The 15,188-nt window shown below is 37.4% G+C and overlaps 1 protein-coding gene across 3 annotated transcripts in view; it reads left to right on the top strand.

Annotated features, from left to right (window-relative positions):
• Positions 1–15,188, top strand: part of LOC149784915 (uncharacterized) — a 133,841-nt gene that overhangs the window by 102,072 nt on the left and 16,581 nt on the right. For all 3 annotated transcript variants that reach the window (XM_089978508.1, XM_089978509.1, XM_089978510.1), the window contains 4 exons: positions 7,936–8,016; positions 12,372–12,479; positions 13,499–14,063; positions 14,679–14,884. In XM_089978508.1, the coding sequence (XP_089834634.1) occupies positions 7,936–8,016; positions 12,372–12,479; positions 13,499–14,063; positions 14,679–14,884 (960 nt within the window). The remainder of the gene's footprint in view (positions 1–7,935; positions 8,017–12,371; positions 12,480–13,498; positions 14,064–14,678; positions 14,885–15,188) is intronic.

Here is a 15,188-nt window from a genome sequence, read left to right as displayed (position 1 = left end):
AAGTTGCGTCGAATATGGACATGGCGGATTATGGAATACCAAATACAATTACAATGATGTTATTTCGGTTGATATGGTTGCATGTTATCCAGGAAGTTTTCTGGGATACGGAGATTGTTCTACGTACTTTGAAAGATTTTGTCACCCTACAAACGAGATGACGCGAGTGGCAATTAATGGACCATTACCTGATTTTGATCTGACTGGATTCGCCTGTATTGAGTCGTTCGAGTTTAACGAAAATCTTCACAAGATTTGTTATGTTTGGTTTGGCAGACATTTTTGTGAAAAACGTTGGGCACCTATAGTTTTGTTGCGATATATGCTAGATTGTATGATACTGACATCGTTGGTTGTCAGTGAGGCAATTATATCATATCATGCACAGACCAAAGTTTGGTTGCCCATGTCAGATTCTGAAGTTATCAGCGAGTTTAAGGATGATATTCCTAATAAACTCAAAACCGCAAAAGATCTCGGTAGAAAAATTATAGGTAAATTTACTCAAGGTGGTGCATATGATTATAAAAGACATCACGCACGATTAATTTTAGATGATGCCGAGTACGATTTTATAATCGCTGATACAACGGCGAAAAATATATTTGTAAATCGAGAGAGTGTTTATTTATCCGACGGAACAAAATTAGGTACGATCGTTAGTTACATAAATGACGTATCCCCGCAATATACTCATCTAAGATCTTCCATGTTGGCTTATGTTTCCATAAATTTATTATCGATGATTAATAGATTTCCTGAGACAGCAGTCAGAGTCGCAACGGACTCGTTTTATATTTCAAGTAAATATTTAGAACCTGTTATGAAATTTACAAGTAATGATGAACGATGGGGTTCGTGGAGAATAAAAAAAGGAACTATTACACAATTACACAGAATCAGCAGATGTTCCAATGAGAGATGTTTATCGTGAGGGTAATAAAATATCAGAAATGTCGAAGGCACCATCGTTGAGTGATCCAATAACTAGATATAAGACAGTATATCTCAATGGACCTGGTGGATGCGGCAAAACGACTCGAACGATTAATGTTTTTAGAAATTCAGATATAATCGTGCTGACACCCACACATAGACTTGCACGTGAGATGAAACAGCGGCAAGTACAATCGTGCACGTATCATGGTTTCTTCCGATGGCGCGGGGATACATGGACTCCTGAACGGATGGGAGAAAAATATATACCTAAAATAATTATTTGGGATGAGATATGCACGGTCTCATTGGATACATTAAAAATGTTTCTTGATTGGTTGTTGACGAAAAATACCGCCATAATAATGTGTGGCGATCATGGTCAACCTCCGCCTTTTGTTGGACCATCTCCACATGATTGGTTAAAAAATTTCGTTGATTATTACGAAGAAATAGATGATGATCATAGAGCTCTTGATGCAAATTTGAAGGAGTTTAAAAAATTAATCAGATTACAATCAAACAAAATTCAGTGTGAAATATTACGTGGAGTGATCTCAGAGACATCAATGAGTGATTTTTTGAACTCATGGAGACCCACCGATTTGATCGTAGCAAGTAGAAAAATAATCAGAGACGCTTTACAACAACAGTTATTTCAGCTACATAAAGAACAATATTCAGAACTACCCGTACCGTTGTGTTATAGACCATCAGATACACGAAAACAGAATATTAATGTTGATATTCCAGGACCCTTGACAGAGTCAAGGAAACAGAATCTCGTATTAAATGATATTGTCGCCGTTGATATCAGTGTGGTCGAAGATGCATTACGCGCTGACAAATCTCCATGGGTGTTGGGATACGCTATGACGATCCACTCGTCACAGGGATTAACTATTTCTGATACACGAGTCTGGATTGTAGACGATCGCATCGAGTGGTCAAATTTAGTTTATTTAGCGGTATCGAGGGTCAGAAATATATCTCAATTACGTAGAATCATAATTCCTGAAATCGTTGATAAATTTAACATCATCGATGATGATATAATAAGAAAAAAATTAATCGGATACAAACAATCTGACAAAAAAAATAAACGCGACTTTGATCTTGATGTTGAATTTATTATTGAGTTAAAACAGCAGCAGAACAATCATTGCGCATGTTGTAATTGTATAATGTTATGGCGGTATTCGAGTAATGATTCAAGACAATTTACCGTAGATAGAAAAGATAATAGTCGCGGTCATACACGAGAAAATACCATGTTAACCTGTCTTGAGTGTAATCGACGTAGAGGCGCTAGCGCCTTGGGTGCTGGCACTAGTGCTAGTTAAGTGATCGAAATCACCGAAGTGATCGCGGCGGTAGTTGTGTATCCGCGGGAATTATTTGTAGTTGTTCACGCGTAAATCCACGTTGAGGAGCAGCAGAATCTAATCTGTAGATTGCAGGTCTGGAAACGCCTACATTTCTTCCAGTGGATCTTGTCACGGTAGATATTTTGTGTGTGGTAACACTCCAAATAGGATCAGTTGCTCTCGCGCTACCACCTTCAAGTTCACCAGGCTCATATAAATATCTGACTGTAACATCACCTAATATTTTTTGTTTTCCAGCATCTTTTCGTTGTGTTGGTATATTTTTTTTTGTGACCGCGCTAATGGGTTTCATGTTGGTTGTTCGTGTGATCTCATTATTTAATGCAGCTATCACGTTTGGTAATCTTGCAACCCATTCACGAGATCTTTTATCCTGAATAAATTCCCTCGCGTATTGATATCCAAATAACCGTTCAGCAAGTGTTCGATTAAATCGCTCAACAATTGCCTGATCACGGTGAATTGCAGTATGACCTCGTCGTATTTTGGTATTATGTTGTTTCATCAACGATGATACTGGACCAAGAAATTCCTTACCAGGATCAACCTGTAGTAGCTGTGGCCATCGTAGACCACCTTGTGGTCCAAGTCCTCGTTGATAAATTCGTTCAAACGCATCGGCTACTTCAGATGATGTTTTCGCTGATAGCGGCTCTGCTTCTTTATATCTACTTGCAACATCAACTACGGTTAGCGCGTACTTGTACGTTTTTCCACGCACAGTATCATGCGGTAAAAACAGAATATCAGCTTGATGAACTTCATTAGGAACACTGACATCGAAATACGAGTACTGAATTTGTTTAGGACGTGGTAGATAAATTTGCCATATTGCTTGTTTAGATAACCACGTTTTAGCAGTAGAATGTTTAACCGATGCTGCATCAGCGAGTTTACCAATTGCTGCTTTGCCTCTCCAGTATCCTCTCGGTGAATAATAAATTGATTCCATTATTAATTACCAGCCCCAATCGCTAATTTACCTTTCATCGAGGATCTTACTAACCAATTAGCTAATGATTCTCTAATATTTTTATTTTTTATAGAATTTAATGAATGAATGAATTTTACATCTGCAATATGCCTATCTTGTAGATTTTTACTTTTATAAGCTACATCATGAACATGACAAGCTCGATCAGTAGCATTTATTGGTTCCTCGCCTGGTTTTGGTTGATCTTGATCATCGAGCCTGATATCAAGTCTGGTACCAGGACCGCAATAATTATATCCTGGTAGATGTTTTTCCCCGCTGTATTTAGCCCATGGAGCACCTGGAAACTTTGACATCAAATTAGCAATATCACCACCGCGCTTATTAGGTAAAAACGAAAATTTCTTTCTACCGCATACAGAACATTTTCCACCGTACGCTATTTTTTTGTTTTTTGTTATAACCGTAGCTAAATCAACAGTTGGAGTTTTAACTCTACAACGTAAACAATATAAATTCATGTTATAACATATATGGATATAATTGATTTCTCAGCAACTCGGCAACGAGAGCCAGTTAAGCATCATCCTGCGCTACCGAACTCCATCAGAATGATTATCATAGGACCATCTGGATCGGGTAAGACGCAATTATTACTTAATCTGATAATGAGATGGTTGAAATGGGATAAGTTGTATTTAGTAGCACCATCCGTTGATGATCAACGATGTTATGATGTACTTAAAGATTTCAATGAAAACGCGCGATTACTGGATGAAGATAATGATGTTATAGAGTTTGTAACCGATATTGATGAAGCACCATCCGTAGATTCCATAGATGGATTTATTAATAATTTAGTTGTATACGACGATGTGATGCTAGATAAACAATCAAATCCAGCCAGAATATTTTCCCGAGGTAGACACAAAAATACAGACGTGATCTATGTTACTCAACGATATACACAAATACCAAAAGTGATCAGAGACAACTGCAACATTTTAGTTGTGTTTAATGGCGTAGACACACACACGTTGCGAAATATTCATCAAACTTGGTGTGGTGGTGACATGGATATAATTAAATTCAAAAATTTCTTCTCACGAGCGCAAGCTACCCCACATGGATTTATAACAATAAATTTACATGATCCAAGAACAAGATATCGTGTGGGTATTGATAAAATATTTGGGTAACAGGGGTGATGATAAAATTAAATTTAATTAAACAGATATCATTAATATAATGAACAACTGTGCGTGGCTGCGTCAAGGAACAACAGATAAATGCAACAAAAGGTGCCGTGGAGAATATTGCAAGAAACATAATTATCTTATAAAGAAAAACCCTCATGCTGGTCCACGAAGATGTGTTGGATGTAACAACGGCGTTAGAGGATTATATCAGATTTGCAAAAATTGCGGTGGAGATCGATACAGAAGTTTGATGATATATTATAAACACAGAAAGAACATAAATCCAAAAATAGAAAAACCACCATCAGAACTTGAATATTACTTGAAACATAGAACAAATTCCGAAGATTCAGATGAAGATGAAACAGATGAAGATTCCCATGATTCAGATGATGATTCCCAATATTGATAGCAGCAGAGAGGGGCGTCTACGGTTCTGTTTGGGACAAACAATAATCGTAGACGTGGTAATTGACCTCTATGAGTGGTCACTATTTTTTTTGGTAAAACACAAGGGTGACCATTCCCCTAAGTGGTCTGTTCACCCTCTCTGCTGCTAACGGTGTACCGCGGTAATTTTTTTCCGGGGTACTTTTTCGCTGTATCAGTAGTTTCCGTCAGTAAGTAATGTGCGGGAATTTCCGAGGAATCTTGTTGCGACTTAAATTATATTAACATCGTGTTTTCTTTATTTATGACAAAATAGGTCAACAAATTATCTTGCCTTTTACAACACGGTTTTACCTGTCACGTATTAATGGTGAATATTACAAATATAATTTTACTATATACCCGTTTAATCTTACATGGATGATCTGGCGATAAAGATATTCAATCTGTGATTCGTGTCGGACACTTAAAATTCCGTATCGCACACACAGCATGGAACTACTTGTACATCTTGAAATATTAAATAATAGTCCGCATATTTAGTTAAAATGGGCGCTTTTGCCGCTGTGGATAATGGGGGAATACCTAAAGATCTACGAGCAGTGTAGGAGGTATTTCATGGCTTGTAGGACTAGAGATTAGAGTTAGCTGAGGTGGAGAACAATACCTTTTTTTGGAACATAAGTTGTCAGTATTTTACATGTTCCCCTATATTACCACCTGACCAGGTGTATGGGGCATTCCCTTACGATTATTTTCCAACCTGATCTTTATTTATGTTATTTTACACACACACACACACACACACACGCACACGCATGCACGCACACGCATGCACGCACACACACACACACACACACACACAAATATTGCACATATTTTTTTCTCGTTAGAATTTTTTAATGTCCATTCCAAATAGCTTCTGATTTAAAAGCATTGCAGTGCAGACCTGATGCCGAGGTAACGTTGCTTAAAATCTTGGACAAAATGTTTGACAATGACCTCTCAGGTGAAGCTGATATGCACAGTAAAGATGAGACAGGCAGACAGAGAGACAGACAGAGTGTGGATTGCTACAGTTCACCAGTTTCACTCACTGTTGAGTGCTCCAAAATCAATATCAATTCAGATTTAGAAGTTTAATGTATCGGACTAGTCTTCCCACTCGTTCTTTCTTTATTTCACTCGCTCTCACGGACTCCAAGTTGATCTCAAATACTCACGCTCGTCCTATCTCGCTCAATCAAAATTTCCCAAGTTCTATCTCGATTACTCCCGCTCTGTCTCAGGTTCTCCAGCATGTCCCCTCTCAGTTGCTTTAGATACGGTTCTGCCACATAACACAGGTAAGGTCAAAGGTCACGTAGAAGATTACATTACGTTCATTGGGAGGTGGATATAAGCAATAAGAAATGCATGATGCCATGGAAACCGTATTTTCTTTGTTGGCTCAGATGGCTAAAGCATGACTGTATATACAACATATTCTTCCATATATCACCTAATCTAGTCATAAATGTGGTCGGATATTTACTGATTAGGTAACAATTAAGCATTGATTGAAACCGATTTAGCAGACCTACCAGGCAAACTGTGCGATCAAAGCAAACGAAAATTATTTTAATGCTATTTATTGCACATTTAATTGGGAAAGAAGTTAAAAATTTTGCCAGAATGTTGAATTGATAATGTAAAGTGCGATTTGCCAAACAACTTCATAACATTGTGATATATGTCACGAAAGTCAGAAGGAGGAGCTGGGTTACCATATGAAACCAAAGCAAAGGACATGTATATGTCGATGGATCATAGCACCACTTTTAAACGAGTCTCTCATTGTTGGTGTTTAAATAATCTGAAGGATTCTTAAATCAGCTTATGACAGGTAAGATGACCTTCTGTGTCGCTCAGACATACCTTGCAATGGCTCCTGGCAAACATGTCAAATACTTATCTGCGAATCGTTAAAACAGATTTCTATCGGTAAATATGTCTTACGGCATATAAGAAATAATTATTTTCTTTTTTGGGAGGGGTGTAAATATTTGTATACATGGTATGTGTTTGACTCGAAAGATATTTTCTGGCAGACATTAATAACCACCTTACCTTGGAATTATCAGAAGCGATAATCTTATCACGCTGTGAATAAATTAGGTTATGAGTATGTAAGATATAAGTGTTGAAATTGAATATCTACCCCCAACCCCGGCCCGCCCCCCCCCCAAAAAAAAAGAAAAACAAAAACGTACAACTTGAAGTTTCGTTGTTATCCCTCACCCCCCCCCCCCCCCCCCCCGATTACAGTGTTCTGGTAGCGCTCAAATACATTTAAGGACCTCGTATTGTAATCACCTTATCGAAATTTTTATTTTTAATTGAGCCTCGAGACATCAAAATGTACCATATGTAATCCATTATAAGACCAGCTCAAGTATAAACTGCACAGACCCAAATCTGCTGTCGCATAATGCTCCGGCAGATCTGAGTCTGTGCAGTTTATTAGTAGTAATTAGTTGAACAAACAACATAGACTCTGATATGCAGTCGCATTATGCTACGGCAGATCACTATCTTTGTTGTTTGCAGTTTGACTCGACTTATAAGCGATTACATTCAGAGTATATCTTTGTCGTATTTGTGTGTGCGTATTTGGATTTTTAATGTAGCTTTAACATTTTTGTCACATCGCTACGGTGTCTGCAGTGTGGCAGTTTATTGCGATATATAGAAGCATCGTGTCCCAACTAGTCGCATTATCCTGACACCAGGCTGACCAGTCCTAACGCTAACCTCTTAATACCGAGCGCCATGCAACGCAGCTGCTAGTACCATTTTTATGTCTCTGGTATGATAAGGCCGGGGATCGAACCCGCGACCTCTCTTTGTCTAGTTTGACAAGTTTGTTGAGACTGCATGTGAGTATTCTTCGATATCTATAACTGGAATGTTCCTACTACTTTAATGTTTCTTTGATCTACGGCTGACACATCTTTCTGTTTGGAACAGGTAATTCTTCTGAATCAGAAATTACTTTTAGTTCTTTTTTCCTAAATGTTGTACCTGTAAGGCCGTGTATATATTTCAGCCAGGAGACAGTCATTGGCACATAAAACACAACAAACCAGTCAGCATGGAAGTAGACAGGAAAGTTGTGACCCATTTAAGGGTAAGTAATGTGTTTTCCTTTGTTGCATAGTCATTTCATCATATATGGCTGATTTGGGGTTCGATACATACATTCAGTCTGTGATTCCTCATCGCACACATAAGATTCCGTATCGCAAACACAGCCAGGAACTACTTTTACAACTTGAAATATTCAATAATGGTCCAATTAGAAAATATCTGGAATGATTTTAATTGCTCAAAATATCAGCACAATTTTGTAATTTAAAACAATGCAGTCATATTGGATGAAAATGGTTGCTTTTGCCGCTGTAAATAATTGGAGTGAGTGGGTAGTACCGTTTAGCAGCGACGAGCAGTTTGTGGGTATTTCACAGTTAGACGAAGCTGACACCAGTATTTTGGACAAACTGTTTGACAACGAGTTTTCAGATGGAGCTTGGGTACAAAGCAACACCAAGCATGACACAGAGGGACAGACCAAGTATTTATCAGCTGAAATCTTGTTTTGAAAGTTTAAAATTTCCAGGACAGTAAGAAAGACTCAGAGAGTCACGTCAAGATTCAAGGCATGGTTAGAAATGCTCCACGTTTGGAGAAAACTTTACCCCTGTTTAATTAGGCACTTATATTGGCGCCTCCTTGGCTACTCTAATGAAACCAGATGGTTTGTATCACGCAACAACATCTATAGACAGATAATTAAGGGACAGTAACAGCGACTACAGCTTGTTAATTGCCACAAAGCACTGAATTCTGCTCGTGACGACTTTAAACAAAACAGTTTAAGAAATCGGAGAACAAAAACGTTTGAACCAAGCACCCGTTGATCTCGTCCCGAGCCACAGTTCTGATGACACAGAGAAGATACATTCCACAATGTAATAATCTAAAAGTTCAAAATTACTATCCCCTCCCCAAAACAAAAACATTCCAGCTTTTGAATTTCAAAAATATAGTCTGCATAATTTAATTAGTAATTTTAATTCGAGGAACTTTCAATTTGTCTTTTAATAGTTTTGAGGAATAAATTCGTTTTGTAAATATAAGGGTAAAACTAAGAAATATTTGTAACATAAAGGTAGACGGATCACAGAGACCAGCAACTGTTTTTGCCATGACGCAAATTTATAGAAATTACATCTTGTTGCAATGTTGTTGAGACTGGGTCACAGGCATGGAATTGTATGTTTAGTTACCTTGAAAATTTTGAGGATTTTTCAAGCAGAATATAAAGAGAAAAAAATAGAACATTACTGTTTAGCGTTTTCTTGTTAAAAATATAAAAATGATTCTTAAAAATCTAGTACGCATAATAAAAAGATATTGAAGCTTCGTTTTGTTAAAATGTATGCTCAGATTATCAACCTTAAGCTCAGTACATCAACAATCTCTTGTAATGAAAACATAAAAAATAAGGTTGAAAGTATAGCAAATTACTGAGCCTTCTGAATAAAATGTAATAAATTTAATTACGATTATTCTGTGCAATTTGCCGTGAAATTTGCTTGGTAGCAGGATGTTTATATTTAATAGGTAGGGTGTATAAAAAAAGGTCGATTACTTGTCCAGAACCTATGATCTGTTAGAGAAGTAAGGAAATCACGGTATAATTACATTCATATCTCCCAAATAATTTTTTTTTAATTTTCAAATTAACTGCACAATATATATCTACATCGAGATACGGTTACGTACATCACATAGGAATTGTTTTAGAGGGTAGTGCAATATTCTGCATAAAGCGTCAAATGCCTAATACCTAAATGCCTAATACCTTTCTAAAAAGTATCTGTTACAAAATTGAAAAGAGTGTGTTACTAAAAAGGTGATATGTAATAAATACAAAACCACATAGGTGCTTTGTTCAGAGTCGGGGAAACGAACTCGTTTGATGCGACTTAGGACTGACAGAATCGACATTATCAAACGCGTTTAAGAATTAAGATGTAAAAATGTTTACTCAACAAATCGTAACAAAAAAGCAAATATTACAAACAATATAAAATTAATATTTCACTCCACTGCACACTGGATTAAAATAAATTGATGGTGTACGTAAAAATAAGAATTGCTTTTCCCAGCAATTGAAGTCGATTAGTATTATAATTATTAATTTTAGAGCACTTACAACAAAATGATTTGGAAGTATGAATCAAATCAGTTAAAATGTTTTTTTAGGTACACATAATAGACAAAAATACATGCGTACTGATAATTTACTAGTATTACCTGATTACACTTGTTGCGTCGCTCGAGTGGTCATTGGACTCGATTTATCGTTTTAATGTCCTGTGCCCCATAATGTTCTGATTCTTGTGAGGTAAATGAAAACATTGGTAACGAAATGCGAAGATATTGAAGGGTATCCTATCATAAAAAATCTGCTGAATCAAAAATGTGGTATCACGTAACCTTTATTATGCAAAAACATCTCCTCCTTGGACAACTGTTTTATGTGGACACACGTATTTTTTTTAATACAGGTTCAATTGACTATTCTAACATATCTTACAAAGACGAAGTTTTAGTTTTAATTTGTATTCTATATTTGTCGTGAATTATTGGCTTTTCCAGGTGAAATATATGTAATAATTTACTGGATTGAATTTTCATTGTAGAACTTTTTCAACAGGCACCATTAATATTATGAACAAATATTTCCGTCCGTCTGGTTGTCAATCACTTGGTGAAATGGTCGGATGTTGACCTGTCACGTATGAGAACCATGTTCAGCCCCATCATCCGCCTAGTTTTCAATCACTAGGTGAAATGGTTGGATGCTGACCTGTTACGTATGAGAACCATGTTCAGCCCCATCATCCGCCTAGTTTTCAATCACTTGGTGAAATGGTCGGATGTTGACCTGTCACGTATGAGAACCATGTTCAGCCCCACTATCCGCATGGCTGTCAATCACTTGGCGAAATGATAGGATGCTGACCTGTCACATATGAGAACCATGTTCAGCCCCATCATCCGCCTAGTTTTCAATAACTTGGTGAAATGGTCGGATGTTGACCTGTCACATATGAGAACATTTTCAGCCCCACTATCCACATGGATGTCAATCACTTGGCGAAATGATAGGATGCTGACCTGTCACGTATGAGAACCACGTTCAGCCCCATCATCCGCCTAGTTTTCAATCACTTGGTGAAATGGTCGGATGTTGACCTGTCGCATATGAGAACATTTTCAGCCCCACTATCCACATGGATGTCAATCTCTTGGCGAAATGATAGGATGCTGACCTGTCACGTATGAGAACCATGTTCAGCCCCATCATCCGCCTAGTTTTCAATCACTTGGTGAAATGGTCGGATGTTGACCTGTCACGTATGAGAACCATGTTCAACCCCACTATCCGCCTGGCTGTCAATCACTTGGTGAAATGGTTGGATGCTGACCTGTCACGTATGAGAACCGTGTTCAGCCCCTACCCCCTCCATCTGCCTGGTTGTCAGTCACTTGGTGAAATGATAGGATGCTGACCTATCACGTATGAGAACCATGTTCAGCCCCACTATCCGCATGGCTGTCTATCACTTGGTGAAATGGTCGGATGTTGCCCTGTCACGTATGAGAATCATGTTCAGCCCCACTATCCGCATGGCTGTCAATCACTTGGCGAAATGATAGGATGCTGACCTGTCACGTATGAGAACCACGTTCAGCCCCACCATCCGCCTGGCTGTCAATCACTTGGTGAAATGGTTGGATACTGACCTGTCACGTATGAGAACCGTGTTCAGCCCCCCTCCCCCTCCATCTGCCTGGTTGTCAGTCATTTGGTGAAATGATAGGATGCTGACCTGTCACGTATGAGAACCGTGTTCAGCCCCACCATCCGCCTGGCTGTCAATCACTTGGTGAAATGGTTGGATGCTGACCTGTCACGTATGAGAACCGTGTTCAGTCCCCCCCCCTTCTCCATCCGCTTGGTTGTCAGTCACTTGGTGAAACGATAGGATGCTGACCTGTTACATATGAGAACCACGTTCAGCCCCACTATGAACTGGTTTCTTTTTAATCATTTTTTAAAGTATTTGCTTTCTTGCCATGAATTAAGAAAGATAATTAGTTTAATCCTCATATGTACACCAAACACAGCAGAACACAAACGGCAAACAGATGACATTGCCCTACGAAATTAGTTACTTCAGTCTGTCATACACTACACTTTAGCTAGCCAACACTCTGATCATAAAATAAAAAAGAATAGTAGCTAGTGTGGAATGACAAACTGATATGTTTAATCTCGTTGGTGAAAATCTCTATTATAAGCCATTCGATGAAATATATCCGCTATTCGTTCGATACAAGCAAATATCATCCATGTAACAACAATGATAAAAAATGTATATGAGCTTGATGCTCACGTTATATTTGCAGAGACAGCTGAACAAGCGGATCGAGGCATCTCTTCTGCAGGGAAGTATGAGCGACAGCACTGAATTCCTAGATGGAGAGGCCAAGTTTCTGCAGGCCCAAGGAAAAAAGGTATGCTGCAATGTTGTTGTTTTTTATTTTTTTAAATCTAATTTTATTTAGTGTTTATTGAATAGACTAGTTAGCCATTTCTTAGTAACCTCGATGGTCAAGGTGGTGTTGCAAGAATATCTTTGAGGTTGAGGAAACCAGAGTCTTGACGACGAATCCATCGACCATCAGTGGGTGACCAGACTCTATTTGCCTCTGCACGAAATAAACTACCTGTGTTTTTGTGTCGTAAAACACCAAACCCGGACAAAGATGAAACCTTCACTCTGTCCACGTGCAGGTCCGGTGAGAGATGTATTAACCAGTTCATTATGCAAGGCCCTTTAAAGTGGAAACCCATGAAGCATTATTTATTACACATAGCATGTTGCAGACATGTTTGATATACAAGAACCGATTTTTTGCTGCTGTATTTATATGAAATAAATCACTTTAAAGAATCGTATTATTATTGTCGGTTTGAGATTTGAAACAAAGTCAGTTTGCTACACTGGATGCATGCACAGATGGTTGACGGAACCTTAATGTTTAAAAAAGCAATAGCCCTACAAAAGTATTGCGTGACAAAAGTTTCTCATGTTACTCTTATGAACCGTTCTGACAGCAAACCCTGTCTATCACAAAAAAAGATAATGCTATATCCTGACTAGATAAGTAAGATTAATCTGTGTTCAAGTGATGATTCCAGCGATTACAATATTGTCTTTCTATTTAACTCGGATCGGAAACGACGGACAGGTTCCCTAATGCGTGCATATTTGTCCTTGTGTGTTTTTTATGCATTCAATAGAAAATGTAACGGAAATCGCTCAGCAATGTTAAGAAGTAATTATCGAAAAATTAACACGACAGTCATTAAAAACATATATTAATACAGATAACTGCAAAAAAAAAGAGAAAAAAAAGATGAACACCTTCATTAAAATAAATAAATAAATAAATAATAAATAAATAAATAAAAATATAAAAAGAATATCCAAACCATAACCTTACCTTCTGATCTATTTTACATTCACCAGAATTCAGCGAAAGAGAATATATTCAATAAATATAGTGAACTGGGCGAAAAAATTCACGACAAACCTATCAGGAAACGCAAAGAAACTCTTCCCATAGCTTCACCGGACACGCAAAGATCTGACGCAACACTAAGTTCTGACCTAAGTTCACTGGATTCAAGGGTTCCTACACCTCGAAAGCAGACGACAATGAATGAAAACGTAAACATAATGCATTCGAATGGCACAGTCACTCGTCTACCCGAAGTCAGTGGACATCCCATCGTTCTAGATGGAGTTGACCAGAATCAACTGTCGATGACGGATGAGGAAACTATATTTCAGGACGACGCTCATCAAACGTTTCATCTGACGGGAATAGAGACGAAGGACGTGGAGAGTAGAAGCTTCAGAGATTTAGAGATAAGTCCAATCCAGACCCCAGTTCTGCATAGGCCACTCACGCGTGAGCAGACGAGACTTAGTTTTACAGAAACGATGAAAACGGTCTTGAAAGGTCACGTTCATAGGTCATGTCCACTGGATGACAAAGTTTTCAAGATATATGTCAGTGCCTATTTTGCAGGTATGCTATTAAATGATTCTTTATTATCGAGCATGCAGTTTTATATTTATTTTCCGAAAACCGTCTTCGATGTATGAAGGAATAAGTGCAAAGAATTATGATACATTAATAATTATATCGCAAAACACTAGCATAATTGTACATACGAGTGAAAGAAACTACTATAATTAAGATAAAGCAAACTGTAAAATTTAATTTCGCTAAATGTTTACGCTTCTATTTAGTAAAGGTGATCCAATAACTGTAATATATATATATATATATATATATATATATATATATATATATATATATATATATATATATATATATATATATATATATATATATATATATATATATATATATATATATATATATATTATCAACTGTGCTATTCGATGCGATGGCCTATATTTCGCAGTCATGTTACTGAAGTCTGTTGTATCAACATCCAGAGAATAAAACGGGAAATGGTAATTTTTCCCTACTAACAAGTCTCGCAGATTCAATACAAACAGAAGTGAATATATTGCTCTTATTTGATTATACATGCATATATGTAAAAATATTTACATTAAAGAGATATATAGGCATTGCCTTATTATACCTAATTTTTTATTTTTTATTTTGCAGATTCTGACGCAGAGCGTACAATAATACTAGATCAAACACTACCTGAGCTTAGGAAACTGTGTGGTCAGTATGGCCGGCAGCTTCAATTTTACGACCTTCACTGGGGTCTTAAGGACGCCATCTTAGATGATCACTCTCTTCCAGAGACATGTCTTTCCACGATGGAATCCTGTATTTCAACGAGTGTGAACGGAATCAATTTAATGGTATGCGTGTTTCGCTTGTTCATATCTTGCAAAAAACTGTCTAACAATTCGAATTAAGATTCATAAATAAAAAAATTTGATCTTCGAGCTTGACGATAATGTATTATTGAATAGCTATTTTTTAAAATAGGATTTAGGGGATTTATCCTCATGGATACTCTGTCTGTCTGTCTATCTGTCTCTGTCTGTCTGTCTGTCTCTCTTTCTCTCTGTCTCTGTCTCTCTCTGTCTCTGTCTCTGTCTCTCTCTCTCTCTCTCTCTCTCTCTCTCTATATATATATATATATATATATATATATATAGA

Source organism: Sinohyriopsis cumingii, chromosome 13, assembly GCF_028554795.1.
Source record: "Sinohyriopsis cumingii isolate HCF-2022 chromosome 13, ASM2855479v2, whole genome shotgun sequence".
In the NCBI taxonomy this organism is placed as follows: Eukaryota; Metazoa; Mollusca; class Bivalvia; order Unionida; family Unionidae; genus Sinohyriopsis; species Sinohyriopsis cumingii.
This window is presented reverse-complemented; position numbering and strand designations above follow the sequence as displayed.